The sequence below is a fragment of the Meles meles genome, chromosome X, assembly GCF_922984935.1.
Source record: "Meles meles chromosome X, mMelMel3.1 paternal haplotype, whole genome shotgun sequence".
Lineage (NCBI taxonomy): Eukaryota > Metazoa > Chordata > Mammalia > Carnivora > Mustelidae > Meles > Meles meles.
Genome location: NC_060087.1, coordinates 46,811,027 through 46,838,985, shown reverse-complemented (window position 1 = coordinate 46,838,985; position 27,959 = coordinate 46,811,027). Strand labels below are relative to the sequence as shown.

At 36.8% G+C, this 27,959-nt stretch overlaps 1 protein-coding gene across 11 annotated transcripts in view; it reads left to right on the top strand.

Annotated features, from left to right (window-relative positions):
• Nucleotides 1–27,959, top strand: part of HUWE1 (HECT, UBA and WWE domain containing E3 ubiquitin protein ligase 1) — a 169,879-nt gene that overhangs the window by 23,681 nt on the left and 118,239 nt on the right. For all 11 annotated transcript variants that reach the window (XM_045994667.1, XM_045994670.1, XM_045994676.1 and 8 more), the window contains 4 exons: nucleotides 7,580–7,648; nucleotides 13,735–13,833; nucleotides 14,491–14,697; nucleotides 15,906–16,058. In XM_045994667.1, coding sequence (XP_045850623.1) covers nucleotides 7,604–7,648; nucleotides 13,735–13,833; nucleotides 14,491–14,697; nucleotides 15,906–16,058 — 504 coding nt within the window. In that variant the 5' untranslated portion in view covers nucleotides 7,580–7,603. The remainder of the gene's footprint in view (nucleotides 1–7,579; nucleotides 7,649–13,734; nucleotides 13,834–14,490; nucleotides 14,698–15,905; nucleotides 16,059–27,959) is intronic.

Sequence of the window (27,959 nt, the reverse complement as noted above, 5' to 3'; positions counted from 1 at the left end):
TGTATATTTTTTCCCTTCCCAGGTTTGTGGGGTTTTGTGTGTATGCTTGTTTTAAACTTCCTCACCCTGTGGCAAGCATTTTCTCATTAATTGTCAGGGAAGTGATAGGTACAGGGTGCAATGTAAGCACATACAGAAGGACACTCAGTCAAGTTTTAAGAGATTAGGGAGAGGATTGTCCTAATTCTGGTTAGTATTTGTGCTTTCAGAACCCACAGGGGCACCTGGGTGGCTCAGTGGGTTGAGCCTCTGACTTCGGCTCGGGTCCTGATCTCGAGGTCCTGGGATCGAGTCCCACATCGGGCTCTCTGCTCAGCGGGGGGCCTGCTTCTCCCCCACACACCCCCCTCCCCCACAGCCTGCCCCTCTGTGTACTTGTGATCTCTGTCAGGTAAATAAATAAATCTTAAAAAAAAAAAAAAACCCACATGAGTGTTCATTATATTAAGGTGGAATAGAGGTTAAAGGATCCCCTACCCTCAGCTTTCTTAGGGATTTTCTTTCTGTTATCTCCTCTTCCCCTCTACCTTTCAATGACCCTGTAATTCTCTGCTTGTATCTACAGTCATTTTCAGAAGAGTTTTCTACACATGCCATCTGTATTGCCTCATTTTCCATTGATTCCCTGACTCCATGGCTTCCCTTCCCTCACCCCACTGAAACTGTTGGTGGTCAAATTATCTCTATTCCCAATTTCAGTGTACATTTTTCTGGACATAACTCATCTTAACATTGGGCACAATTGATCAGTCTTACCATCTTTTGTCTTTCATGATACCATGATGAACTAGTTTTACTTCTACATCACCAAGCTCTCCTTTTCTGGGCTCTCCTCCTTTTTCTTACCTTTAAATGTTAGATCAAGTGGGAACTTAGTTCTGGGTCTCTTTCCTTCCTTCCTTTGTAAGTCATCATCTTCAGACCAGTGGCTTCAAATACTGTCTATATGCTCACAATCACAGATTTTTATTCTCAGTTGATACTTCTTTCATGAACTTCATCCTGCAAATATTTGCCTACCTGTATCATGTGGTAGATGCTGAGAGCTTAATACTGTAGAAAATCAAACTAGTTACATTGATACTGGCTAGGAGAGAAACAAGCAGGGTAGTGTAATAGAAAAATAAGACTAGCTTTAGGTGAGTTACCTTGGGAAGCCACTTGGGGTCTTAAAGTCAGTCCTCAAATGGAACTAGCTATGGGAAGAAATAGGAGTGTGAACTAGAAGCATTCCAGTGGGAATAGCACTTGTAAAGGTCTAGAGGACAGAAGGAACTTAGAGCATTCTAGAAAGCAAAGGGAAAGACTAAAGTAGTTGTGCAGAGAGGAGATTGGAGAGAGTTCCAGTAGCTAAATCATGCCAGGCCCCTGTGAGTCATGATTAGAGTTTGGATAGAGTTCTAGGAAATCTGTTGAAAGGTTTTAAGCAAGGAAGTAACATGAGCTGATTTATGTTTTAAGAAGATTACTTTTGCTGCTCTCTGGAGAATGGATTGGATGAAAGTAAATGTGGAAGTGGGGAGATCAGTTATCCCTATTTCACAGTTGAGGAAACAGGAGGACACAGAGGCTGGTTTGTCCATGCTCATACAGTGACTAAATGATATAGCAGGAATCCTAACCTGGGTTTCCTTATTTTGAGCCTGTATTCTGAATTGGTGCTTCTCAGACTTAAGATAATCACCTGAAGATCTCATTAAAATACAGATTGATTCCTCAGGTCTGGGTGGGCCTGAAATTCTGCATTTTTAGTAATTCCCAGGTGATGTCAGTGCTGCTGATCCTTCAACCATACTTGGAATTGTAAGGCTAGCCAGCGGCTACACTCAACTTCTGTTGAGCCAGATTTGGGAACTGCAGGTGTCTTCTGCCCTTAAGCTGATTCAGTATTGAAAGTCATTCTAAATTTGATCAACTGAAGGTGATTACTGCAGAGTGAGCTACCCTTTCAAGAGCAACTTCCCCTTAATATATTTTAAGTGAACACACTTGTCTTGTTTAAACCCTACAAAACCCAGATTCAAACCTCAAAGGTAAAGGAAGTTTGGGGAAAAGGAGGAAGGGAAAAAAAGTGGTTAAATAGAAGTATTTAATTAATGTATATCTATGGATGGTGGTTCATAGTAATTCATTAATTTCCTTAAAGCTGATTTTTTTAACCTAGGTTTAGGAAGAAATCTTTACTACATGTAAAGATTGTTTGGTGCTTAGAGTTCTGGTCTGACCCAACAAAGGCAGTAGGCCATTTCCAGGGATTTGTCTAGAACTATCTTCTTTTTGTTAGAGGCTTTTTTATATAATGGGATTTTTACCCATTTAACTTCTAAACATTAGGTAGAACTCATTCCCTGGTTACTGTTCTGATCATTAGTATGATTTGACGATATCTCAGCTTCTTACCTTGTGCCCCAGCTTTCTCTTTTGCAATAATTTTTTGAACATAGGATCCAACAGTGTAGAAGAGTCTGTCACAAGTCTATATTTTCATCTACAGGGATTTATTATAATAAAACTAGTAAATAAAGTAAAAAGCATGTTATGAAAGCATGGACTGGGAGCCAAAAAGGCCTGGATTTAGATCTTGGTGCCGGCATTTACTAGCTAGGCATAAAGTACTTAATTTCTCTGAGCCTCAGTTTTCTATCTGTAAATGGGGACAAAACTTGGCTTGAGTGGTGAGGATTGTATGAAAGACTAATATGAAGCCCTTTGGGCAGCATGTCTCAAAGTTTGTTCTTTGGGATACTTAAAGGGGTGGGCTTTTAGTAAATAACACTTGGAAAAAAATGGTTTTGTGCCATAATAAGTTTCCTTTACCCAAGATTTCTTGGAGCTGTTAGTAATGTCAGTCAGCTACATGACTATCCTAAAGGAAGACAAATTCCGTTTTTAACATTTCCCAAATTGCTGGAACCTTGTCTTCATGGAGCAGAATTCTCTAAAATACTTTAGGAAACACAAACTCATTGTCTGGCTTGTAGTGAGTGCTCAAAAAATTCCTTCCTTCCCACTGCGAAACCAGCTTAGAAAGAGACTAACTAGGAACAAAAAAAACTTTTAAATTTTCTTAATTGATGTCTCATGGACAGTAATAACCTTTTTTAAACTATAGATGTTTCTTGCAACAAAATTATAGAAACCAGGTTAACATTGCACTTGTTTGGGGAACGCGTGTGTTCATTCATTTATTTTGGCTTGGTTATTTAATTGGGTGCCTGTCATCTCAGTCTGTTTATGAAAAGTTTGGAGTCCTCCAAACACTGGAAACGGAAAAAGCCAAATGTACTTGCTCTCCTTGAACCTTGACAGCTAGGCCTTGGGCTTAGGACCTACACTTGACGGATTAGGTGCTCACACTTGGGACTTTTTGTGTCTAGAGCCACTGATGCAAATAACCTGAGACCATTCAGAAATCATTCTGCCACCAACAGTACCTTCCAGGCATCTAGAGTCTGGTGTTGGCAGTAGAGGCACCCCCAACTAAGCTGTGGGAGTTTCTTGGCTGTAGTTCAAGGCAGCATAGATTCCTTGGTTCCTTCTGTTTTCTGAATGTGGATCTGTAAGCCTTCCTATTGATTCCCCAAGCTGTTATCCTTCCAGTAAATCACTTTTCTACTTTGGTCAGAGTCTGTTGTCCTCAACCCAGACCCTTGACTGGTACAGAATTTTCCAAGTAAAAACAGCTGTATTTAAAGTGAGACATGTGTGAAGATTTGCCAGTACCTCATCTACACTTTAAGTCAGTAAAAGAGTTGGAGTTGTTTATTAATGCAAGTTAATCAGTGCTCTTGTTTTAGAGGATAGTTTGGTTTTTTATTGTTGAATACTGAGGTTCTTTATATATTCTAGATACTATATATAGCTTGCAGATATTTTCTTTCAGTGAGTTTTATACTTTTACATTTAAGTCTGTGATCCTTTTTTTAACTTGAGATAACGTGACATAATGTTTTCAGGTGTACAACAGTGATTTGATACTGTATCTATTGTGAAATGATTATAGTAAGTCTAGTTAGAATTTTTTCTTAAGATGGAAACTTCAAAGGTCACTCTCTTGGCAATTTTCAAATATATAATACAATATTAATTATAGTCTCCATGCTGTGCATTATATCCCCATAACCTATTTGTTCTATAACTAAAAGTTTGTACCTTTTGACCACCTTTAGGCATTTCACTCACCCCTACCTACCTCTGGCATCTACCAATCTGTTCCGTGAGTTCAGTGTTTTGGGACTTGTTTGTTTTTTTTGTTTATTGAGACTCTGTATGTGTGACCATACAGTATTTGTCTTCCTCTGACTTACTTCACTTAGCATAATGCCCTCAAGGTCCAGCCATTTGTGCCAAATGGCAAGATTTCCTTTTTTCTTACGGCTAATACTCCTCTGTGTGTGTGTGTCCACTCCTCCATCAATGGATAATTAGATTGCTTCCATATTTTGGCTGTTGTAAATAATGCAGTAAACCTGGGGATGCATAGATCTTTTCAACTTAGTGTTTTCATTTCCTTTTGCTAAATACCCAGAAATGGAATTGCTGGATCATATTTTAAGTATTTTGAGGAATCACCATAGTGTTTTCCCATATTGGCTGCACCAATTTACATTCACTCCAGCAGTGTACAGGGGTTCATTTTTCTCCACATTCTCACATGATTCATTCTGAATTAATTTTTTTATAAATTATGAGGCTTTCTTAGGCCAAAGTCCATCTTTTGCCTAAAGAGATCTATTTCTCTGGCACCATTTGTTGATGAAACTATTGTTTGAATTGCTTTTTCAACTTTGTCAAAAATCATTTGAGTAGGGGTGCTTGGGTGGCTCACTTGGCTAAGAGCCTGACTCTTGATTTTGGTTCAGGTCACAGTCTCAGGGTCTTGAGATTGAGCCCCATGTTTGGGCTCTGTGCTGGGCATGGAGCCTTTTTAAGATTCTTTCTTTCTCCCCCTGTGCTTGCTCTCTCTAAAAAAAAAAAAAGAAAGAAAAGAAAAAAATCAGTCTGGCATATTTGTAGGAGTCTGTTTCTTGAGTCTCTATTCTGATTCATATATGTGTCTATCCCACCGCCAATACTACGTGGACTGTCTTGATTACATATAGAGAAATTATATATGTAGGTCATGAAATTGGATAGAGTGATTCCTCCCTCTCTTTCAGAATTATTTTAGCTATTGTAGTTCCTCTGTCTTTCCATATACATTTTGAAGATTTATTTATTTTAGTGGGAGGGGCAGAGGGAGAGAGAGTCTTAAGAAGACTCTGTGAGTGTGGAGCCTGATGCAGGGCTTGATCCCACGACCCTGAGATCAAAACCTGAGCTGAAGCCAAGAGTCAGACACTGAATTGACTGTGCCACCCAGGTACCCCGTATACATTTTAGAAAAATCTATTTACAGGAAAATTCTTGCTGGGCTTTGGACAGGATCTGCATTAAACCTGCATATTAATTTTGAGGGGAATTGACTTCTTCGCTGTGTTGAGTCCTCTTAATCTGTGAGCATAGTTTATCTCTTCATATATTTAGCTTTGATTTTTTTAATCATTTTGTAGTTTTGAACATATAAGTCCTGTACTTTGTTAGATTTATACATAACTAAGTATTTCAAGTTTTGTTTTAGCAGTTGTGAGTGGTGGTGTACTTTTAAAGTTTGGAGTTTATGTGTTCATTGCCAGTATATGGAAATGGATTGATTTGTGTATATTTATCTTGGATCCTGAAACTTTACTGAGATCATTTTTTAGTTCTGGGAGGGTTTTTTTGGGGTACATTTGGGGGATTTTCCACTAGATAATCCTTTGTCATCTGCAAATAGGGAGTTTTGTTTTTCCTTTCTGATCTGTATACCTGTTATTTTGTTTTCTTACCTTATTAAAGTGGCTAGAACTTCCAGCACTTTGTTGAATGAAAGTGGTGGAAATGGACATCCTTACCTTGTTCCTAATTTTGGAAGGAAGGCATTCAGTGATTTGGGGTATATGGTGTTGGGCCTGGCTGCTACTTCTTGCAGTAGAGGTAGTCTCAAAGCCTCCCAGCAAATGACTACAGCCACAGTAGTGTGATAGCTGCTTGTTCTAGGTAATGTGTGAGTGTGAGTTTTGTGAGGAAAAAGCCAAAACTGAATACAAGTAGCTCACTTAGTGTTTCCACTAAATGAATCAGATTGTTGCCAGAATACCATTGGTCTTGTTCTAGATATTTGGAAGTTATAGGCAGCAGGCGTTTTGTTCATTTTTCTTTTATATGAAGAGGTAATTTTTAAAATGGAATCTCATATCCTAACATGTGAACCATAGAGGGAAAACATTTTTTTATCTCTCCAAAAGCATTTTAGAATATACTCTGGATGTTTCCCCAGTTCTTCCTAAGTGCCCATTGGTTAAATAGATGCCAACCATGTAGGCAAATATACTTTATTTCCACAATACTGAGTATGTTGGACTAATCTAGGCCAAAAGCCACCTGAAATTTATACTTGTGCTTGGTCAGCTTTATCTTACGACAGCCGTTATAATACACTGCCATTCAGTTACTGCTGTGTAGCAAATACATTATTAGTAGGAGAATCCTTAGTGTGTAAATAGCTTTCAGTTCACCTCTACTTCTGTCCGTGTGTCCTAGTTGCTAATGGGAGAAACCTGTATTTCTTCCTGTCCCTTGTCAGAGCATCTTGAGGGACCTGTCTGCCATGAAGGATCATGTAGGTTTATACTGTGGGTTGCCCACTTTTGTGCCTTCTAAATTAAATGGCTTTAGTAAAAATGATTGTGTTCTCTGCTTAGAACATTTCTAGTGGGAGTCTTATACCTCATTTTCTAATTTAAAAATAAAGGTGTTGTGTTGCCTTTGTCCTTATAACACAACTAATACATTTTTATTGGTTAAAACAGTAAAAGATACAGAGGTGGGTATACATAATCATTTTGGTTAGCAGTGAGTTAACATTTTGATGCATACCCCTTCTAAGCAGTTTAGACATAGCTTTATACTGTTTGTTTTATAACCTTTTTATTTCACCATGAACATCTTTTTGTTATATAATTGTGTGCACTGTTTCTAACAGTTGTGTAATATTTCATTTTAAACCAATCCTTTTTTGGACGTTTTGTCCTTTCCAATTTTTCACTATTACATATGGTCATATAGTATAGATTCCTGTGGTTAAATATTTGTGTACATCCTTATGATTTTCTTTGGATAAATTCCCAGAAGTGGAATTGCTAAATTTTCCAGAAAACTGCAAGGATATGGTGAATTTTTTCCATCCTGAGGTGTGTTAAAAACAGTGTGATCTTTTATTTTCAATTACGAGTTTGAGAGGTTTTAAGAAAAGTGTTTTAATTTTGGCTTAAATTGATTACAGTCTTATGCAACATATGGATGTGGGTCAATTTTGTCTGGAGAGATTCCTTTTTCTTCCCTACCTCATAGCTGTGCCTCTGAGTTGGCATGGCATCATTACTCCAGAGTTTTTGCTTTAAGCATTTTGCATGTTCTTCATTCTGTCTTGTTATGTCAATCATGTAGTGTTCAAGATTGCTACCTTAAGTTCTCACTTTCTTGGGGAATTTCTTTTCAGGTCATAAAACGGAAAATCGAAAACATGAAAGTAGACAGGACTAAACTGAAAAAGACACCTACTGAGGCTGTAAGTATCCAGAAGTATGCTCTATTTTTTTTCATTTCAGAAAAAAGTCCTAGCAGTCAGTTCAACTATAGTGATCTTCAAAATACGTCATCACTTATATATACAAAGTGCAATAAAACAGCAACGTGTCTTGAAACAGTCATGTTTACTTTTGAACTTCCTTTGATTAAAAAAGTGAATAGGCTAGTCACCATTGGAAATGAGCACTAAAGTGTTTGTAGCTTTATGTACATAGAGTAGGCTCCCTGGCTGCTGTCCTGTGCATGGGAAGGCAGTATGGTATAATGGAAAGAGCAGATGTGGATTCAGATTCTCTCTGTACTTGTGGGGTCTTTTTCAATTTTATTTTCATGAAAATTAAAGTCGTAACACCTTTCTTAAGTAGATTTCTTGTGAGGCTGGTGTTGTAGCTTTTTTAAAATTATGGATTCTTAATCATACAGTTCAGCTTAACCTGTATTAACCTGTGTATTGGATGACCATGTCAGTTGATCCTGTGTCAGCAGTAGAAATCCATCCCAGCTTTTAGTCCAGTATTCTGTCAGCTGGCTTAAACTGCATTTTGAGATTAAGAAAGTATTGCTTTAAGACTCCTATAGATCCCATTATGCTGTAGTTCAAGGAGCATGAGCTTTGAAATTAGACATGAGTTAAAATCACTAGATTTTTGTGGCCTGGTTTTCACAGCTGTAAAACTTAGTTGATAATTTTTCTCTTCTTGATGTGAGGCAGATGCTTAGCAAAGTATCTGGCACATAATTAGTTCATTTTCTAAATATAGGCCACTTGGTTTTTAATAACTGTAACAACCTGGCAAGTATCACCATGGCTATCACTATTAACATTTTGCTATATTCTAGTCTTTTTAAAAGATAATTGCATGGACATTCTCCTGCCCCCTTTTTTTTGGTTAAGCATTATAATGAACGTGAGAAATGCTATCTTCCCATATCCTAATCAACAATACAGATTATCTTTTGGATTTTTGTTAATAAGTGGGAGAAAATATTTCATGGTTTTAATTTTCATGCTTTAATTACATATATTTTCAAATTTATTGGCCTTATATTGGTTGTCTCTTCATGCTGGTCATTTTGTATTTGACATTGGAATATTCAGGTTGTTTCTTATTGAGTGCTGTATATATCATGTTCACTTTCATATCTATTGCTGATACTTACCTTTTGATTAAGTTTTTAATGTGTTTCGGCATCTTGAATTTTTGACAGTTATATACTCAAATTATTTTGAAACTAAAGAGCAAAAAGAAAACTTGCCTTAAGAAACTACACAAATTGGGGCGCCTGGGTGGCTCAGTGGATTAAGCCGCTGCCTTCGGCTCAGGTCATGATCTCAGGGTCCTGGAATCGAGCCCCGCATCGGGCTCTCTGCTCCGCAGGGAGCCTGCTTCCTCCTCTCTCTCTGCGTGCCTCTCTGCCTACTTGTGATCTCTCTCTCTGTCAAATAAATAAATAAAATCTTTAAAAAAAAAAAAAGAAACTACACAAATTAAGGGGTGCCTGGGTGGCGCAGTGGGTTAAGCCTCTGCCTTCAGTTCGGGTCATGACCTCAGGGTCCTGGGATCAAGCCCTGCATCAGGCTCTCTGCTCGGCAAGGAGCCTGCCTGCCTTTCTGCTTACTACTTATGATCTCTCTCTCTCTCTCTCTCTCTCTGCCTGCCTCTCTGCTTACTACTTGTGATCTCTCTCTCTCTGCCTGCCTCTCTTCCTACTTGTGATCTCTCTTTCTGTCAAATAAATAAATAAAATCTTAAAAAAAAAAAAAGAAACTACACAAATTAAAACACTGGCATCAAGGCACCTGGTGGTTTTTTTGGTTAAGTGTCTGCCTTTGGCTCCAGTCATGATTCCAGGGTCTTGGGATCAAGCCCAGCATCAGGCTCCCTGCTCAGTGGGGAACCTGCTTCTCCCTTTCCTGCTCCTCCTGCTTGTGCTCACTCGCTCGCTCTCTGTCAGATAAATACAATCTTTTTAAAAAAAAATAAAGCAGTGGCATTGGTGTAAGAAGATAACCTAGGAAAGGATGTTAGTGTGCATGTGCATAAGAACTTAACATATGATAATTCCAGGAATTATTGGTTGATAGGGAAGGACAATATTAGTCTAGAAACCGTGTCAGGAAAATTGTTCATGACTAGTATAATGAAAGAAATTCTAGATAACTCAAAAGTCAAATATTTTTAAAAGAAATAAATTACAGGTGAAATATAAATGAATATTTTCTGGGTTTTTGGTTGGGTTGGCCCTTTCAAGCATTAAAAGAAAGGGAAAAAAATAACGGAAGCATTAAGTAGTATATCCAAAGTAAAAAGGCACATGACAAGCTATGGAAAATATTTATAATAACCTAATACACAGTTGACCCTCGAACAATATGGGTTTGAACTGCAAAGTTCTACTTCTATATGGATATTTTTCAATAAATACAGTATTGTAAATATATATTTCTTATGCTTTTCCTAAAAATCGTAACATTTTCTTTTCTAGTTTATTATAAGAATACAGTATATAATAAACATACCATAAAAAATACATGTTGAGTGTTTGTGTTACCAGTATGGCTTCTGAAAGTCAACAGTAGGCTGTTAGTAGTTAAGGTTTTAGGGAGTCAAAAGTTCTATTTGGGTTTTCTACTGCATGGGAGGTAGTCCGCACCCCTAACCCCCATGTCATTCAGCAGTGAACTGTAGTTGATATCTTTAGTAGCTATATCAGTAGGAGAGATGAATATCCCAGTGACAAAGTGGACATAAGTCATTTCAGAAAAGAACAAATTCAGTAAACTTCCAGAATAATTTAACCTTGTAGATAATCAGGGAAATGCAAATTAAATTTTTTCTTCTTTTACCTAGTGGATTCTTACAGATTTGTTCTTGGGGTCACACCTATACACATATTCCTGGCTCAAAACATTTGATAGCTCCTAGCAAATTACTTAAAGACCTGGAATTGGAATTTTTAGATCACTGCCTATATATTTTTTTCTTACAGATTTTATTTATTTACTAGAGAGAGCTAGAGTGAGAGGGAGAGAGAGTGAGTACAGAGGGAGAGGAAGAAGCAGACTCATGACCTGAGCAGAAGGCAGACACTTAACCAACTAAGCCACCCAGGCGCCCCCCTCCCACCCTATACATTTTTAAGGCTTGAAGATGCCTACTTTCCTTGAGCTGCATACCCAGTTTCCTGTACTGTGGTTAATACTAGATACTATTTTTAAGAAGAACATTAGAAAAAATTTTTTTTAACTTTTTGACTCCCTTTACCTATTTTCCCACCTATCCATCTATGGCAGTCAAGTCTGTTTTCTGTATGTATGAGCTTGAGTCTTAACTTGTTTTTTGTTTTTTTAAATCCTGTGTAGAAGTTGAGATTATATGATGTTTGTCTTTTTCTAACTTATTTCATTTAGCATAATGCCCTCAAGGTCCATCCATGTTGTCACAAATAGCTAGAATTCATTCTTTTTTATGGATGAATAGTATTTCACTGTATATGTATACTCAGTCTTTATCCATTCATCTGTCCATGGATTTAGGCTATTTCTGTATCTTGGCTGTTGTAAATAATGTTACAGTGACAATGGGGGTGCATATATCCTTTCAAATTATTGTTTTCTTTTCTTGGGTTAAATACCCAGAAGTGTAATTGCTGGATCATGTGGTAGTTATGTTTTTAAATTTTTTGAGGAATCTCCACAGTTTTCCATATTGACTACACATGAAAGACATTTATTGATCACTTTGTATATCAGCAACTGTGCAAAAGAGTTTTCCCCTAGATATGATATCTTTACTGGAACAAATCAATGGAACCTTGGCAATCAGTATGCATCCATTGAACTGGCAAGTGCTTTCTTTTGCATTACCAGGAGAAGGAAAATAACAATCAGTTTGCATTTATTTAGCAGGAACAAGATGGTAAAAATAGACTTTTGTCCCTGGTGCATTCTGGAAACTATAAGATCCAGAGGGACCTTGATACTGCTGATAAAACAGAACATCATGCTGCTATATTAAATTGATGCTGACTGAATCTTGTGAGCAGAAAACACAAGTACCTTACATGCCTTAGGCATATGTGTGACAGAGACCGATTTCCCTTTGAAGCATGAGGGTCTTCTACATCAGGAAAGTTTCTAGGGGTCCAGAGGTCTGGGAAGATTTCCCTTCTAAAGTGAGAGATGAATTACTATACCTTGTATCATATACCATGATACAGAGGAACAACATATGAGGTGCCTCTTTGGATTTTGGAGCCAACATACATCAAATTTGGACTTGCTCTTTTGATTATTTACTGGATAACCTCTAAAGTGAAGTCTGGATCTAGAAAAGGCTCAGAAGGTTCAGGTCATGATATAAGCTGCCCTACTATGTGGACATTTTGACCTAGTAGAGTAAGATGTCTGACTTTGGTGTCAGCCAAAGATGCCTCTGGCAAGCTATGATAGGAGAAGTGTAGCTGAGATTCCTAGAATTTTGGCAAGGCTATTGTCTGCCAACAACTATTCTAACATTCAGAAAAGCAACTTCTGGCTTACAACTGAAACTTGATAAAGACTGAATGCCTGATTATGAGATACCAAGTGATAATAGGATTCAAATGTTCGTCATGAATTGGGTATAATCTAACTCACAGAATCAAAAAATTGGATCTGCATAACTGCATTCCATTAGATATTGAAGTGGTATATTTGATACTAAGCCTGAGTAGATCCAAAAGGCACAAGGGAACTACATGAGTAGGTGGTATAGACTCCCATGTTACATTTCTCTTGCTCCATCACTTCTCCCTCCATCTATATGACTTCAAGGAGAGAAGAAAAAACTACAGGCCTGGTTATGGAAGGATTTTATGCCAAGGATTTTACATGCAATTTAATTACCACAGAAATGTGAGGTAGCTCTTAATAATGCTTCCTCAGAGGGAAGAAAAGGTTTGGGACTTAGCTTAAAGAAAACCTTTAAACCCCTGTTTTTCCCTGTTCTTTGTTGGATACTGAAAATACCTCTAGTTTATATCTCACAACAATATTGCTGGATAAATAGGTGGTGTTAGTTCATTTTGCAGAAGAGGATACTAAGATTCAAAGAGGTAGCTTACCAACTATCTAATTCCAAAGTTCATACTCTTTGTAGTAATATGCTGTTTCTCAGTATTTAAGCCCCTGTTATATGAAGTAAGTGCTTTAGTAGGTGGCAAACATTTGATTCTCACATTACCAAGGTAATTATTAGGTCTCTTTTCCTGGTAAGAAAACTGGTTGAGAGATTGGACTAGCTCATGATCAAACAGCTTATTAAACATGAAGCTAATAACTGAACTCAGTTTTGTTTGGTTGCAAATCTAGGCCTGTTTCCAGGATACCATATTGCTTTACAGAGAAAAAAAGCAAGTGTAATCATTTCCAGTTGCCATCCATTAATAGACAACTTCTCTGTCCCAGTCCCTAGCCTTCTTTCTCCTCCACTTTCAGAAACTTTACTATTAACTTTCAGTCCACACCTTGTTACCGGAAAAACAGACCCTTTCATCAGTAAAAGGAGAGCAGGAATGTATGGCAATGGGAATCCCATAAGGATGAAGTCCCAGTTTTACAAAGTTAGAAGGTCTTTGCCTCTTACAGTTAGAGGGTTCAGTGTTGCAGAAAAATACAACCAGTGTTAATCTTCACCTTTAACTGTGAATTCAGTAGGGCTTTTCAGTGTTCCCGATTCAACATTTCTTATCAAGCATTCTAGTTAACTTTCAACTGTGGTACAGATTCTTCATTTTGTTTTTATTGGTGTCTAGCTCATTTCCTTTATTTCTGTTGTCTGTACCCTTCCAAGTAGATTGTCTACATGTACAAGTTTATCCAAGTTAAAAATGCACAGATGGATTGTTTTATTATATTTCCCTTTAATCCCAAGTGATTGGCAAATTTCCCATTTTCTAATGTTGTATATTCTTTCAAAAGTTAAATTGCTAAGTGTGTTGGCCTAAAGATTCCTTTTCTTATTCTTTGTTTTTGTGTATCCCTCATCCTCCAAAACACTCTTTATGAATACCTGTTTTCCTCAGCCTGCAGACTGCAGAGCCTTAATAGACAAACTCAAAGTTTGTAATGATGAGCAACTCCTCTTGGAACTGCAGCAGATCAAAACATGGAACATTGGGAAGGTATGTGAACCCATGCTCCCAAAAGACAGGGCTCCCTGGACTATTACATGTTTTTGTATTCTCTGTATGGGAAGAGAAGCCACAATGAGGTAGCATCATTCATCAGTTACTTAATTATCTTCTGTATGTCTAGTACAGCTCTAGACCAGTAGCTTTTAGCTTGTGAACACCAAGGAAATTGTGAAAGAAAATTTTGCTAGCTGAGGATGAAGAATGTTTACACAGGTAATGATAAAGAATTTCAACCACAGAATTCCTTTAGTTTGATTGACAATATAAGTTTGAGGTAGTTAAAAGAGTCTTCTTTAGAGAACTCTAAAAATGAACACTTCTGATAAAATGGGTTCTGGCAGGGAGAGTTATTGTGTTTGTAGACCTCAGAATATAGCCAAAATTCTCTCTGAAGACCTAGTTAAGGTGTCTACTGGTGTTAGTACATGTGTACTTTGATGGGTGTAATAATGAACTCGGGTTTATATGCCTCAGAGTATGATATTTCTCATATGGGTTTCTGTACTGGTGGGGGGGTTTAAAGAGAAGCAGAGGTAGGAAATGAACTTGTCTAGGTGCCACGCTCAGCAATCCATTGTAGTAAAGCACCCACACAGTACTTAGTACTTTATTCTTTGATGTTCCTCTTTCTCTTCCTTTCTCCAGTGTGAGTTATACCACTGGGTGGATCTGTTGGACCGCTTTGATGGAATCCTGGCAGATGCTGGACAAACAGTGGAGAATATGTCATGGATGCTCGTATGTGATAGGCCGGAAAGAGAACAACTGAAAATGCTTCTCTTGGCTGTGTTGAACTTCACAGCCTTGCTCATTGAGTACAGCTTTTCCCGGCATCTGTACAGTTCCATAGAGGTAGGAGAGGTTCAAGCCTGTGTGGTCTCTTCTCAAGTAGAATTGTTCATGTCCAGAGATAAATTGCTATTTCTTTCTGATAATTGCTTCTTTCCTTTTCATTATGGAGGTCTAGGGTTTTCAGTGTCAAAGACAATGGTGATGTTTCTTGGCTATACATACCCTTCACAGGTTGTTGGGAAGGTTCTTTACTGTCACCTTCACTCTGCCTTTCCAGATTCAAGATATTAGTGAGAATGTAATACATGTATTGACGTATTCTTGGGAATTTCCAAAAAAATTGATCTTTGTTCCAGGTTATTAGAGCAGCCCCAAATCACTTAAACTATTAGAAATAGTTTGATTTCCTTGATACATTACTCATTGCCTAAGTGCCCTGTTGTTAGTGTTAATTTCCCCAAGTCTTTGGTAAAGAAATAGGGTGAGAATTGAAAGGAAATGGCTTGGGAAGAGTGGAATAACTGAACTAAAGTATAGCATCCACAGTTTTAAGTGAGGAACAGATAAGCAGTCTGTTAAAGATAAAAATAGATTAATTGCGGAAGGAAATCCATAGCCTTCAGGATTATCAGCAACCAGAAATACCTAAGTTTTTTGCCCTCTAAATGACATCATGATTTTAATACTGACCAAATGCTTCAATATATTGATGAACCTTGTTTTTATTTAAAAAAAAATCTAAGTAGTCACTCTTAGGTTACTGTTACAAACACTATACTGTAACAGTCACAAATGCCACTAGCTGTTGTTGATATCTTTAGCTTCTATATGGAGGACCCTGCATTTTAATTAGTTCCAGTTTTATATTTGTCTCAAAGGATACAGAAGAACAATAAAATTATCTTTCTTTCACAGTACTTATAGTCTACTTAGAGAATTAATGTTCTTGAGTTCCACTATATATTAAAATATCACTTTTGTCTCTTTTGTAATCCCCTATGGGGATACCTGTGCAATTTTGAGCTGTTGCCCACTTTTTTTTTTATTTTGTTGGACTCTCTGGCTTCCTGCCAGATTATAAGCTGCGTATGGACAAGCATGGACTTTGCATGTTGTAGGTGCTCAAATATTTGTAAGTGGTTTTTTTATACTGTTAAACTTCGTGATAGCTTTGTATATATAAACAAATCTATTACTACATAGGCATTTTAAGTTTTCAAGGCCTAGTGTGCCCGATACCATGAACTTGCCCTTTTTGTTCCCTGTAGCATTTGACAACTTTATTGGCTTCCTCTGATATGCAAGTGGTGCTGGCAGTCCTTAATCTTCTGTATGTATTTAGCAAAAGATCAAACTATATCACACGCCTTGGATCTGACAAGAGAACCCCACTGCTAACCCGGCTGCAACACTTAGCAGAGGTGAGTCACGGGTAAAGAGTTGGAAGGACACAGAAATTGGACCATATAGTTCATTTCCACAGATGTTTTTTATATTGTCAAAATGGATAGTAATCCCTAAGTTGATTGGCCTAATTGAATAGAATTATGGGGGCCCCCCGAGCTAAGTAACCCCCAAAACCTAAGAAGTATTTTCATTTGTTACAAAGCAATTGAATTCCTACTCAAAAAGCAGAATCACTGTTTGTTCAAAAATGGCAACAGCTTTTCTAGAAAGTTAGTTCATAATCAGATTCTACTTAGGAAGGAAGTATGGTACAATCTGGGTTTGAGTCTTGTCCCTGCTTACTAGCTCTGATACCAGTTTTCTCATAGAATTTAGTTTATCTACCTTAAAAATGGTTTCAGAATAAAATGAAATGTAGGTTACTTATTGCTGTGCTCAGTAATTGGTTTGTGATGGTAGTAATTAGAATTGAAGGCAAAAGAAAACCACCCTCTCATATAAAAGTTCAACTAACCAAACTATTGTCTAGTGTTAGAGACAAATTGATCATATGTACTTACGGTTTGAGAGAGGTAGAAAGCTTTGCTAGAAAGCTTTCTTAGAAGAAAATTGAGGGGCACCTGCGTGGCTCAGTCAGTTAAGTGACTGCCTTCAGTTCAGGTCATGATCCCAGGGTCCTGGGATCAAGCCCTGTATCATGCTCTTTCTTCTCCCTTTCCTCTGCCTACCACTCCCTGCTTGTGCTCTCTCTCTTTCTGTCAAATACATAAAATCTTGTTAAAAAATTGGTTAAGTCTGACTTCTTAAAAGCCAATTAGTGATTACCTCATAAATAACTTAAGTTTCAGGCTATTTTTAGGTACATGATTCCTTAAAAATCTTTTTTTTTTTAAAGATTTATTTATTTGTTTTAGAGAGGGAGACAGAGTCGGGGTTGGGGGTGGAGGGGCAGAAACAGAGGAAGAGTGAGTCTTAAGCAGACTCCATGCTGAGTGTGAGCCCAACGCAGGGCTCAGTCTCATGACCCTGAGGTCATGACCTGAGCTGAAACCAAGAGTTAGACTGTACCACCCAGGCACCCCTCCTTAAAAACCATTTTTGAATGATATGATATGTGACATGTATTATGAAAATTCTAGGACATATGAAAAAATGAGAATATTAATCACTTTTAATTCATCAAGATGGAGCTTCCTTCCAAATTTGAGCAAATTTTCTTCTTGTATTTGCAAATATGTATATACATATGTGCAGCCTGTTTTCTTAACATAATTTTCTCATGTTATTAAAAAATGTTAAGGCAGTTCAATATTGGCTCCCCATGTAACAGAGGAGAAAGAAGCCATATTTCAATAGATGCTTCAAAAGCATTTGATAAAATTCAGCGTATTAATTAAAACTAATACAGACTCTTAGAAAGCTAGGAAGACAAACTTTATATATATAAATCATCTACCCAAAGTCATAATGGAAGAACTGAAGCATCGCCGTTGAGTTGAGAGTCACATAAAAATGCTATTACTTTTTGCCACTTAAATTTATAGTAGAGGTCCTAACAAACACAAGAGAAAAGAAGGAAATGAAGGATACATAGTAAAAGAGAAAACTTGGGGCCCTGGGTGGCTCAGTCAGTTACGCCCTGCCTTTGGCTCAGGTCATGATTCTATGGTATTGGGATCCCTACTCATCAGGGAGCTGCTTTCTCCCTCTGCCTCTCCCCCTGCTTGTGCGTGTTCTCTGTCAAAGTCGTTAAAAAAAAAAGAAGAAAGAAAACTTGTTACTATTTGAAGGTGATAGGATTGAGGCTTTTGGTTTTCTGGGGAGGTGGTATAAAATTATCAGAACTAATAAAATTATAGTGAGGTAGCCAGTAAATAATCACTATACAGAAACAAATATTTCTTCCATATATTGGTAATAACCAATAAGATGATTAGAAAAAAAGACCCCATTCATGGTATCAACAAGTGCATTAAAATAAGCCATACTGGATAAAGCCTTACATTTAAGGAGAAGGTAATGTAGAAGGTTATAGTGTGATTTACTAGTAGGGAAGGAACTCTTAAAGCATAAATCTTAACTGTAGAAATTTGAATTTGATAATACAAAATGAAGATTACCCTTTTAGTGAAAAACAACTCCCTACTGGCACTTAAATTGGAATGTAAATCAGCATATTGCTTCTTTGAACAAGAAAAACATTAGTTGAAATAAGCAGTGTACTTACTGATATGGTTGACTAACATTTCTGGTACAAACTCATTTTGTCATGGACCAATACCACATTCAAACAATTGGTGCAATATCAGCTGGCCTGTGTACAACATTTAGCAGCACTGCCAAAGATAAAATTTAATAGAGTAGTGAGTGATAGATCGAAAGTGTTTAGCCATGTTCTAAAACTATCAAGTGGGGGGGTGCTGCAGTGGCACATTCAGTTGAGTATCTGACTCTTGGGTTTGGTTCAGGTCATGATCCAGGGTCATGGGATCAGGTCATGATCGCAGGCTCTGCACTCAGGCTCGGAATCTGCATGAGTGTCTCTCTCCCTCTGTTCCTCCCCCTCCCCACCGAAAATAAATTAGCAGTTTTTTTAAAGAATTGTCAAGGGACTGTGTTAGTGTAGTATATTTAAGGGACACCTCCAAATTAACAAGGATAAACAAAGGCTATGGATAGATAATTCAGTGTTGAAACTCATTAGTAATTACAGAAATATTTACAAAACTTATTAGTTTATAAAACTATAAAACTTTTTTAAACTATAAAACTATGTATAAACAGCTTATAAAACTGTCATTAATAGAAATTAGAAAACTGTGTATTGGTTAAGTGTTAGCAGGCATGTGAGGCTATAGGAACCCTTGACTCTTATTCCTGGGTATATATCCCAAAGATGGTATCACATTATTCCTTAAGGTAACATCTGGGAAAATACATGTAGCAACATCAGTAGCTTTTAAAAATAATGCTGGGGGGTGGTTAAAAATGTTTATTGGTCAGTACCATTTCTGAAACTTAAAAATGTACACACACAGCAATGTAAAGTTTTGAAAAAAATTATAGATATCAAAAGTGAAAAGTGTTGTCTTTGACAAGGAGAAAGGAATGTGAATGGGCAATAATCAGACAGATGGTTTACATAAATAAGTAAAAGAAAATAAACTTAATCAGCTAAACCTTTATCTACAAATTTAAAAGATGATCTAAATTTGCGAGCAGAGACAGATACTATTTTTTGCATGGGAAGATGCAGTATAGAAGAAGCTCTCTTTGATCAGATTAGGGGCAGTAGTTAGGTTAGTTATTATTAAAATGTTAAAGCAGATCTTTTTTAAAAATGTCATTAATACATACCACTTTTTTAAAAAGATTTTACTTTTAGAGAGGAGAGTGAGCAGAGGAGGGGATTGTGAAGGGGGCAGAAGGAGAGAGAATGTCAAATGGACTCTAGACTGAGCATAGTGCAGGGGGGGTTAATCCCATGATACCAATATGATGATCTGAGCCAAAATCAAGAGCCTGAGGCTTAACTGACTAGCTACTTAGGTGCCCCAGTGCATACCATTTTTTAAAAACTGAAACACAAATGGCAATTCCTTTTCCTCCTTCTAATGTAAGGCCACAGACACTACTTTGAGTGAGAAATGGTCTGTTCTCTTACTTAAATAAATTACAACGATCATCTCTGATTTCTTTAAAGTAGAGCAACAACAGTGTAAAGACTTCTTTGTAATGGAACCTGAATGCAGAATTAGAAATTTTTATAATTTACCCCTGAATCTCTTTTCCCTAATTTGACACTTTAAAAAATCTTACCTTTTAGCTTTTGCCAAATATTCAGAATAGTTTTAATACAAATAGTTTCCTCTTCAGTTTAAATCATTGTTCTGTGTAGTGTTTTAACTTCCTTGTATACAACTGACATAAATGAGTTTAGAGATAAACACCTGATTTGGTACACATACAGATAACTGGTGGGAGCAAAAAGTGATTGCAAGCAAGGCTGCATTATTCAAAATGTTTTAAGTTTTTTAATTGGTATAGGAACAGACAAATATGGCTGCAGAATAAATTAGTAAGCCCCATGTTGTTTATAAAGAAAAGTGGGACAATTCAAGAGAAGAATGTGTTTAGATCATTTCTTTACACTATTCACATAAATCCTACAAACCTATTTAGAAGTAAATATAGGCAACTCTTTAACATCTTTCATGAGGAAGGATTTCCTAGGTCAGGAAACCTATAGGCCATTTTAAAAATTGACAGATTTTATGTGAAAATAGACTTCTGTATGATAAAATAGTTAGAAGTAAAGGGCAGATGACTTCTTAAACTGGGAAAAAGTATTTGTGTACAACAAAGGAGTAACACATTATGTAAACAGCTTTTATAAATCATTAAAAATGTAAATAACCCAGTAGAAAAACATGCGAAGTATATGGACAGATAATTCATAAAGGAATATGAAATCATTTTTAAACTTGGTCAAGAAAAGAGTACACTAGTAATAATGGGGGAAATGTACATTATGTGAGATCATTTTTTACCATTAGATTGCCAGCATTATCTACAATTGGCTAGGTTGTGGGGAAACGGGTACTTAGGTACTTACAAACTGTTGGTGTAAAAATGCCCTTTTGTAAGGTTATTTGGCCACACCTTTAATTTTAAAATGCATACATTTTATTTCATCCATTAGTTCTATTTTAAGGAAATTATGTTAGGAACATTATTCAGATGTGCACAAAAATTATGCTTAGGTGTTCTCACTGCACCATTGTTTGGAAAAAAAATTTTGAAACATATTTAACAAGGCATGAGCCTATATATGACCCTAATAGAGCTCCTCAATGAAAGGATCTCTTAGCAAGAAAAGTTACTTGAAGATCCCCATTTATGTTTTTTTTAAAGTCCGAAAGTAAAACTATATTAATAAAGTGAAGAAAGAGTTATATATCTTAATTGTAAGCTTAAATAGGGAATTGAATTGGGGGAAAAGATGATGGGTCAGTTTCACTTTTTATATTCTGTGCTTTAAATGTTTTATAGCTATAATATACTATACATTTTATAATTAAATGTGAGAATTTATAATAACTTTGTAGATAGATCTTTAATGACTGTAACATTCCATTGTTTGTGCTATAGTTGTTACCTGATTTAATGCCTACTATATGTAATCCTCTTAATACTCTGGGAGTATGAATTCTTACCCTCATTTTACAGGTGAAGAGTATGAAGTTAAGGAAGCTGAAGTGATCTGCTTCTAATTCCCATAATCAGACAGTGATTTGGGGTTTGAAACCTGATCTGTCTGCTTATACGAGCCATACCCTTTCTGGGGATGTACCATATTGAATGTTTTTCAGATTTCAGAACAAGCTTTACGTTTATAGATGGAAGAAAAGTACTCTAGTTAATTTAGTGTTTTGTGTAGAGCCATAACAGCACCTATCAGAATTAATATTTTGTCAGATCATAGCACCCCACTTGGAGGCTGATTATCTCTAAAACTAATACTTACTACTATATTTAACTGTTCTGACCATTTAGAAAGTAAAAGTTAAGATGCGTACTATACTTTTACATGGCACACATATGCAAAATGTGGAATTTTTTTGCTGTAGTTTTTGGGTAGTTTGGGGTTATCTTGTTCTTTTCTTCCCTTGGATCATTCTATCACCAGGAAGGATTGCTTAAATGATTGCTGTTACAGTAGTCTCCCCCTACCCTATCCACAGGGGATACATTCCAGGACCCCCAGTGGATGCCTGAAACCAGAAATAGTACTGAACCCCGTATATACTATTTTTTTAAGATTTTATTTATTTATTTGACAGAGATCACAAGTAGGCAGAGAGAGAGGAGGAAGCAGGCTCCCCGCTGAGCAGAGAGCCCGATGCAGGGCTTGATGCCGGGACTCTGAGATCTTGACCTGAGCCGAAGGCAGAAGCTTTAACTCACTGAGCCACCCGGGTGCCCCTACTATGTTTTTTCCTATACATACTTATGATAAAGTTTAGTCTGTAAATGAGTCACAGTAAGAGATTAATAATAATAACTAATTGAACAGTTATAAAAATATACTATAACAAGAGTTACATGAATATGGTTTCTCTGAAAATACTGTACTGCATTCACTCTTCACCTTACGATATGATAAAATGCCTATGTGATGAAGTGAGGTGAATGACTAGACATTGTGATGTAGTGATCATGATACAGCCTAGGTTTGCTGTTGACCATCTGATGGTATATCAGGAGGATCATCTTTCAGACTGCTGTGGGTAACTGAAACCATAGAAAGTAAAACTTCAGATAAGGCGGGACTGCTGTATGTTCTGTTGTGTTTTGGGCTCCTTTTACCATATGATAGATGTGTTCCCTTTTTCCGCTGAATTGTGCTAACGTAAAGACTATAGATGGAAGGTTAACTTTTGAGTCCCAGACAATTTAGAATCTTGATGGGTGTAGCTTTTGTTACTATATTATGTGCTCGATGGCTTTGTTATTACAAATAAGAGCATCTTAATGTTTTCGAGGGATAAGATATAATATGCTAGGTGTTCAGTAATGGTAGCTACTATTACTCAAACTGCTGTTATTTTTTCTCAAAAATGTAAGTTGTTGACACGGGTTGCTTTCCCCTACATCTTCTTTTGAAATGTGACAGTTCTTCTAACAGTGGTCTTTGACAGACATTTTGGTTTGTGTCTTTTCTTTTCTTTTCTTTTTTTTTTTTTTTTAGAGATTTTATTCATTTATTTGACAGAGATCAGAGGCAGCCAGAGAGAGAGGAAGGGAAGCAGGCTCCCTGCCGAGCAGAGAGCCCGACAGGGGCTCGATCCCAGGACCCTGGGATCATGACCCGAGCCAAAGGCAGAGCTTTTAACCCTCTGACCAACCCAGGCGCCCCTGTGTCTTTTCATTTTTTAGACTGCTTCCTGAATCTGAATTCTTTCTGTTATCAATGCCCTATACAACAGCTACATGTATTCACTTGCATGTGGTTAAGAAGTTGGGTTTAGAAGGACCTAGTTCTGTCAACAGATCAAATTAATCTCTATATATCTGTAAATTGGGGATTATGGTATCTGCCTCATAGTTTTGAGGTATAAACTTAAATGAGGTCATAAATAAAATTCCTAGGTTTAATGCTGAGCACGTTGAAAGTACATAATAAATGGACACTATCATTGGAGATGGTTGTCAGCACATTAAATAAGTATCTTTTATATTTACTTTCTTTTAAAACTATATATACATTATTTTGCATAAATACATATTGGCACACAGTTTTTTTGGTGTAGTGTGTTTTTCTCTTGTGTCATCTTCCTAAAACCTAAAATGTATCCTTGTACATATGAAAATACATATGTATTTTTTTTAATTTGACCATATGCCCACTTTTTTTTTTTTTTTTTTTTTTTAAAGATTTTATTTATTTATTTGACAGAGAGAGATCACAAGTAGGCAGAGAGGCAAGCAGAAAGAGTGAGAGGGAAGCAGGCTCCCTGCCGAGCAGAGAGCCCGATGCGGGACTCGATCCCAGGACCCTGAGATCATGACCTGAGCCGAAGGCAGTGGCCTAAACCACTGAGCCACCCAGGCGCCCCCATATGTATTTTTATCTTCATATTATATTGACAATGTTTAGCATATTTTTGTCTTTGAATTATAAAGGCAGGATAATTTTGCATCTCAGTTTTCTTATTTAATGGTTTGTTAAAAATTCACTAAATCACTGGTATAACTATGTCTCTCTTTTAATGGCTACCTAATATTCCATAGTTTGAATGTTCCATAATTTATTCAGGTATTTCCCTATTAATGCATATTCTGTTTTTTCCTATTATGAACAATGATTGCTACATTAAGCAATTTTATATATGTCTTTACTTACTGATGATTTTGATTCTTTGTAAGAATCCCAGTAATCTCCATGTTACTTTAATTGGCCCTTACCCAGTGAGTAGTGAATTTGAGCATCTTTTCATGTTTGGCTGTTAGAATTTGCTCTTGTGGGATTATCTGTTCATTTGCCCATTTTTCTCTTGGGTTAGTGTTTTTCTACAAAAGTTCTGTTGGAGGTATTAGCCCTTTGTCTCTGTTAAAAGTATTTTCTCCCAAATCTTTGTGTTCTTTTTGTTTATTGTGTTTATGTACATACTGTTTTCAAAAAGGGTTCAAACGATGGTAAACGGCTTCCAGACGAAATGTTGAACATCATGTTTTGATCTTTATGAAAAAATGACTTTGTATGTGGTATCTTTTCTCATGATAGTTTTTTGGTGACTCCCTTAACCCAGTGATGTGGGCCAGTTGTGAATATGAATAGTGGTTAGTTAACTGCAAATATAGAGAAAGTTCTCGAAGAAGTTGTTGTTGTTTTAAATTTATTTAAATTCAATTTAGTTAACATATAGTGTATTATTAGTTTCAGGGGTAAAATTTAGTGATTCATCAGTTACATATAATACCCAGTGCTTATTACTTCAGGTGCCTAATGCAATCACCCAATTACCCCATCCTCCCACTGACCTCCCCCCCCAGCAACCCTCAGTTTGTTTCCTGTTGTTAAGAGTCTCTTATGGTTTGCCTCCCTCCCTTTTTATCTTACTTTATTTTTCCTTCCTTTCCACATGTGAGTGAAATCATAAGGTGATTGTCTTTCTGTGACTGACTTATTTCACTTAGCATAATGCCGTCTAATTCATCGGCATCTTGCAAATAGCAAGATTTTGTTCTTTTTTATGGCTAAGTAATATTTCATTATATATATGTATATATATACACACACATATATACTACATCTTCTTTATCCATTCATCTGTTGATGGACATTTGGGCTCTTTCCATAGTTCGGCTATTGTAGACATTGCTACTATAAACATTGGGGTGCAGGTACCCCTTCAGATTACAGCATTTGTGTTCTTTGGGTAAATACCTTACTAGTGCAATTGCTGGGTCATAGGGTAGCTCTATTTTCAACTTATTGAGGAACCTCCGTACTGTTTTCCAGAGTGGCTGCACCAGTTTGCATTGCCACCAACAGTATAAGAGGGTTCCCCTTTCTCCACATCCTTGCCAACATCTATTTCCTTATTTGTTCATTTGAGCCATTCTGACAGGTGTAAGGTTTTGATTTGTATTTCCCTAATGCCAGGTGATACTGAGCACTTTATTATGTGTCTGTTAGCTATATGTATGTCTTCTTTGGAGAAATGTCTGTTCATGTCTTCTGTCCATTTCTTGACTAGATTTTTTTGTTCTTTGGGTGTTGAGTTTGATAAGTTTTTTTAAAAGACTTTATTTATTTGGGGTTTCTGGGTGGTTCAGTCAGTTAAGTGGCTGCCTTTGGCTCAGGTCATGATCCCAGGGTCCTAGGATCAAGCCTCGCATCCAGTTCCCTGCTCAGTGGGAGAGCCTGCTTCTCCCTTTCCCTCTACATGCCGCTCCCCTGCTTGTGCTTTCTCTCTCTCTCTCTCTCTGTCAAATAAATAAAATCTTTTAAAATGTTTTTTATTTTTAAAGATTGTATTTATTTGAGAGAGCACAAAGAGGGGAGGGGCAGAGGGAGGGAGAGAAGCATGCTTCCAGCTAAGCAGGGAGTCACGTGTAGGGCTCTATCTCGAGACCACTCATCTGTTTTGAGCCAGTTGGTTTTGTGAAGGTCTAGTACACTGGTTCTCAAACTTGAGCTTGTATCAAGTAATTTTATTATTGGTCTCTCCCTCCTGTTTACGATTCAGTAGGCCCGGAACAAGGCCTGGTAATGTGCATTGTTGTTGTTTTTTTTTAATTTTATTTATTTGTTAGAGCGAATGAACACGTGTGGCAGGGGGGTGGCAGGGAGAGGGAGAAGCAGACGCTCGGTGAGCAGGGAGCCTGACGTGGGGCTCCATCCCAGGACCCCAAGATCATGATCTGAGCTGAAGACAGACATTTAACCAACTGAGCCACCCAGGCACCCCGATAATGTCCATTGTTTACGAATTTCTAGGTGAGACTAAGACTACTGGTCCAGGGACCACACTTTGAAAACCCTGGTCTAGTCTATCCTATTGTGTAAAGTTACAAAATCTTACTGAATTCTTAAAGCCTCATCTCAAAGAACATCAAGCCTTTTTCCTAATGTCTGAATACTTACTCTTTAGCAAATCCCATCTAGTGAGATGGTGTCAAATATACCTCTATGGCATGGTTGGTAAAATAGTTATTTATTGGGTGTCTGCTTAGTTGCTGCTTAATTGCTAGAATCAGGGTAACACTACAGGGTAAGTGAGCATAATAAGATTCAGAAATCACATTAGTTTTGGGAATAGCCTGTGGGCTCTTAGGCTCCGATGAACTATGAAATGATTATTTGTTGTTACTGTGGTAGGAGTTGTTATATAGCATGGTTTGGAATAAAAATTCAGGTGTGTCAGCCTGAGACTGACTCTTGAATCCACACCCAAACCTTCCAGTTGATACCATTTAAGAGGTATATAACCAACCCTCTGCTGGATGTAATACAAAACATGTTCTTTTCTTTATAAAGCTCACATAGTTGAAAAAGCAGATATATGTGCATAATAAAAAGGACAAAGAACTAGTTCTGAGTAGTCCAATAAATACCCTAGAATCTCAAACATTCTGTAGATTTACCTTGCTGGCTGCAAAAGAAACTTTTCCCCATAATAAAAATATGTGCTCAGTATTTTTAAAAATTTAGAAATGTACAAAAGATAATTTATCATGACCATGTGCTATTCTTAGCATTTTGGTAGATTTTCTTAATCTTTGTTTTATGCGTATTTCTTTACATAGCTGAACACATGGTATATATAATTTTATAACTTTAATGTATTAGCATTGGTGTTTTCCGCTATTAACTTTACATAATTTTGTAAGAAATGTTTCTTCGTGTGTAATATAAATGTCACTGGGTCACAGACCTTCATGAATTAGGTTTGGTTTAGCACATGGTTTTTTAAGGATTCCAGCCTAGCACAACTTTCTAGTCATTGGTGCTCTATTTTTATCAGATTACAAAAGATTTTGTGGTGACACGTATAAGTATGCTAAAAGAATTAGTTGTGACAACCGAAGAAACAAAAGGAACAATGTGAAGGTGTACATTCTGCCTTGCAAATTCAGATCTTTGGTTTGATCCTGGGTCTCATTCTCTCTGTCTTTTCTGTGTGGCACCAAATCCTCATTATCAGCAAATTACATGTTTTTTTCACTAGAAGTCCTGGGAATAGCCAAAAAAGTAGAAAATGTAATGACAAAGTATTTTTCTTATTGGGTATTAAACTTTTTAAGTAAAGCTGTAGGAGTTAAGGTAGCATGGTGGTAACAGTGGAATTCAGTTGAATATTTACACAAACAGATCCAACACATAGGACTTGAATTTATAATAATGACAACGTTTCGCACTAACAGAAAAAGTAGCTATTCAATAAATAATATTGTAACAACTGGCTAACTCTTTGTGGGGCAATTAAGGTAGATTCTGCCTCAAAGTAAAATTAAGATGTATTACAAAGTTGAGTGTTGAAAGCATGAAGCTAAAAGCATTCAAAGAAAGTATAACTACATGTTGTCAGTTGTTTCGGGCGGGCAGTCATTTGGGGAATGAAACCAATACCATCAGAGAAGAAGTAGATATAAAAATGGTTTTATACCTTCTGTAAGTGAATATTTTAAGTACTCTCAACTTACACCAGCATATGATTATCTCCATTAACAGAACATTTCTCATTGTTTGGGTAAATTTTCAGTATTTTTCTGTTGTAAATAATGCCACAATGACTATCTTTAATGCATCAATATTTGGTAACAGATGCCTTTATCAAGTTCTTAATGAGTGTTGGACCTTGTAATTTATACGTTCTTACCTCATGTAATCATCAGAAAGAATCTAT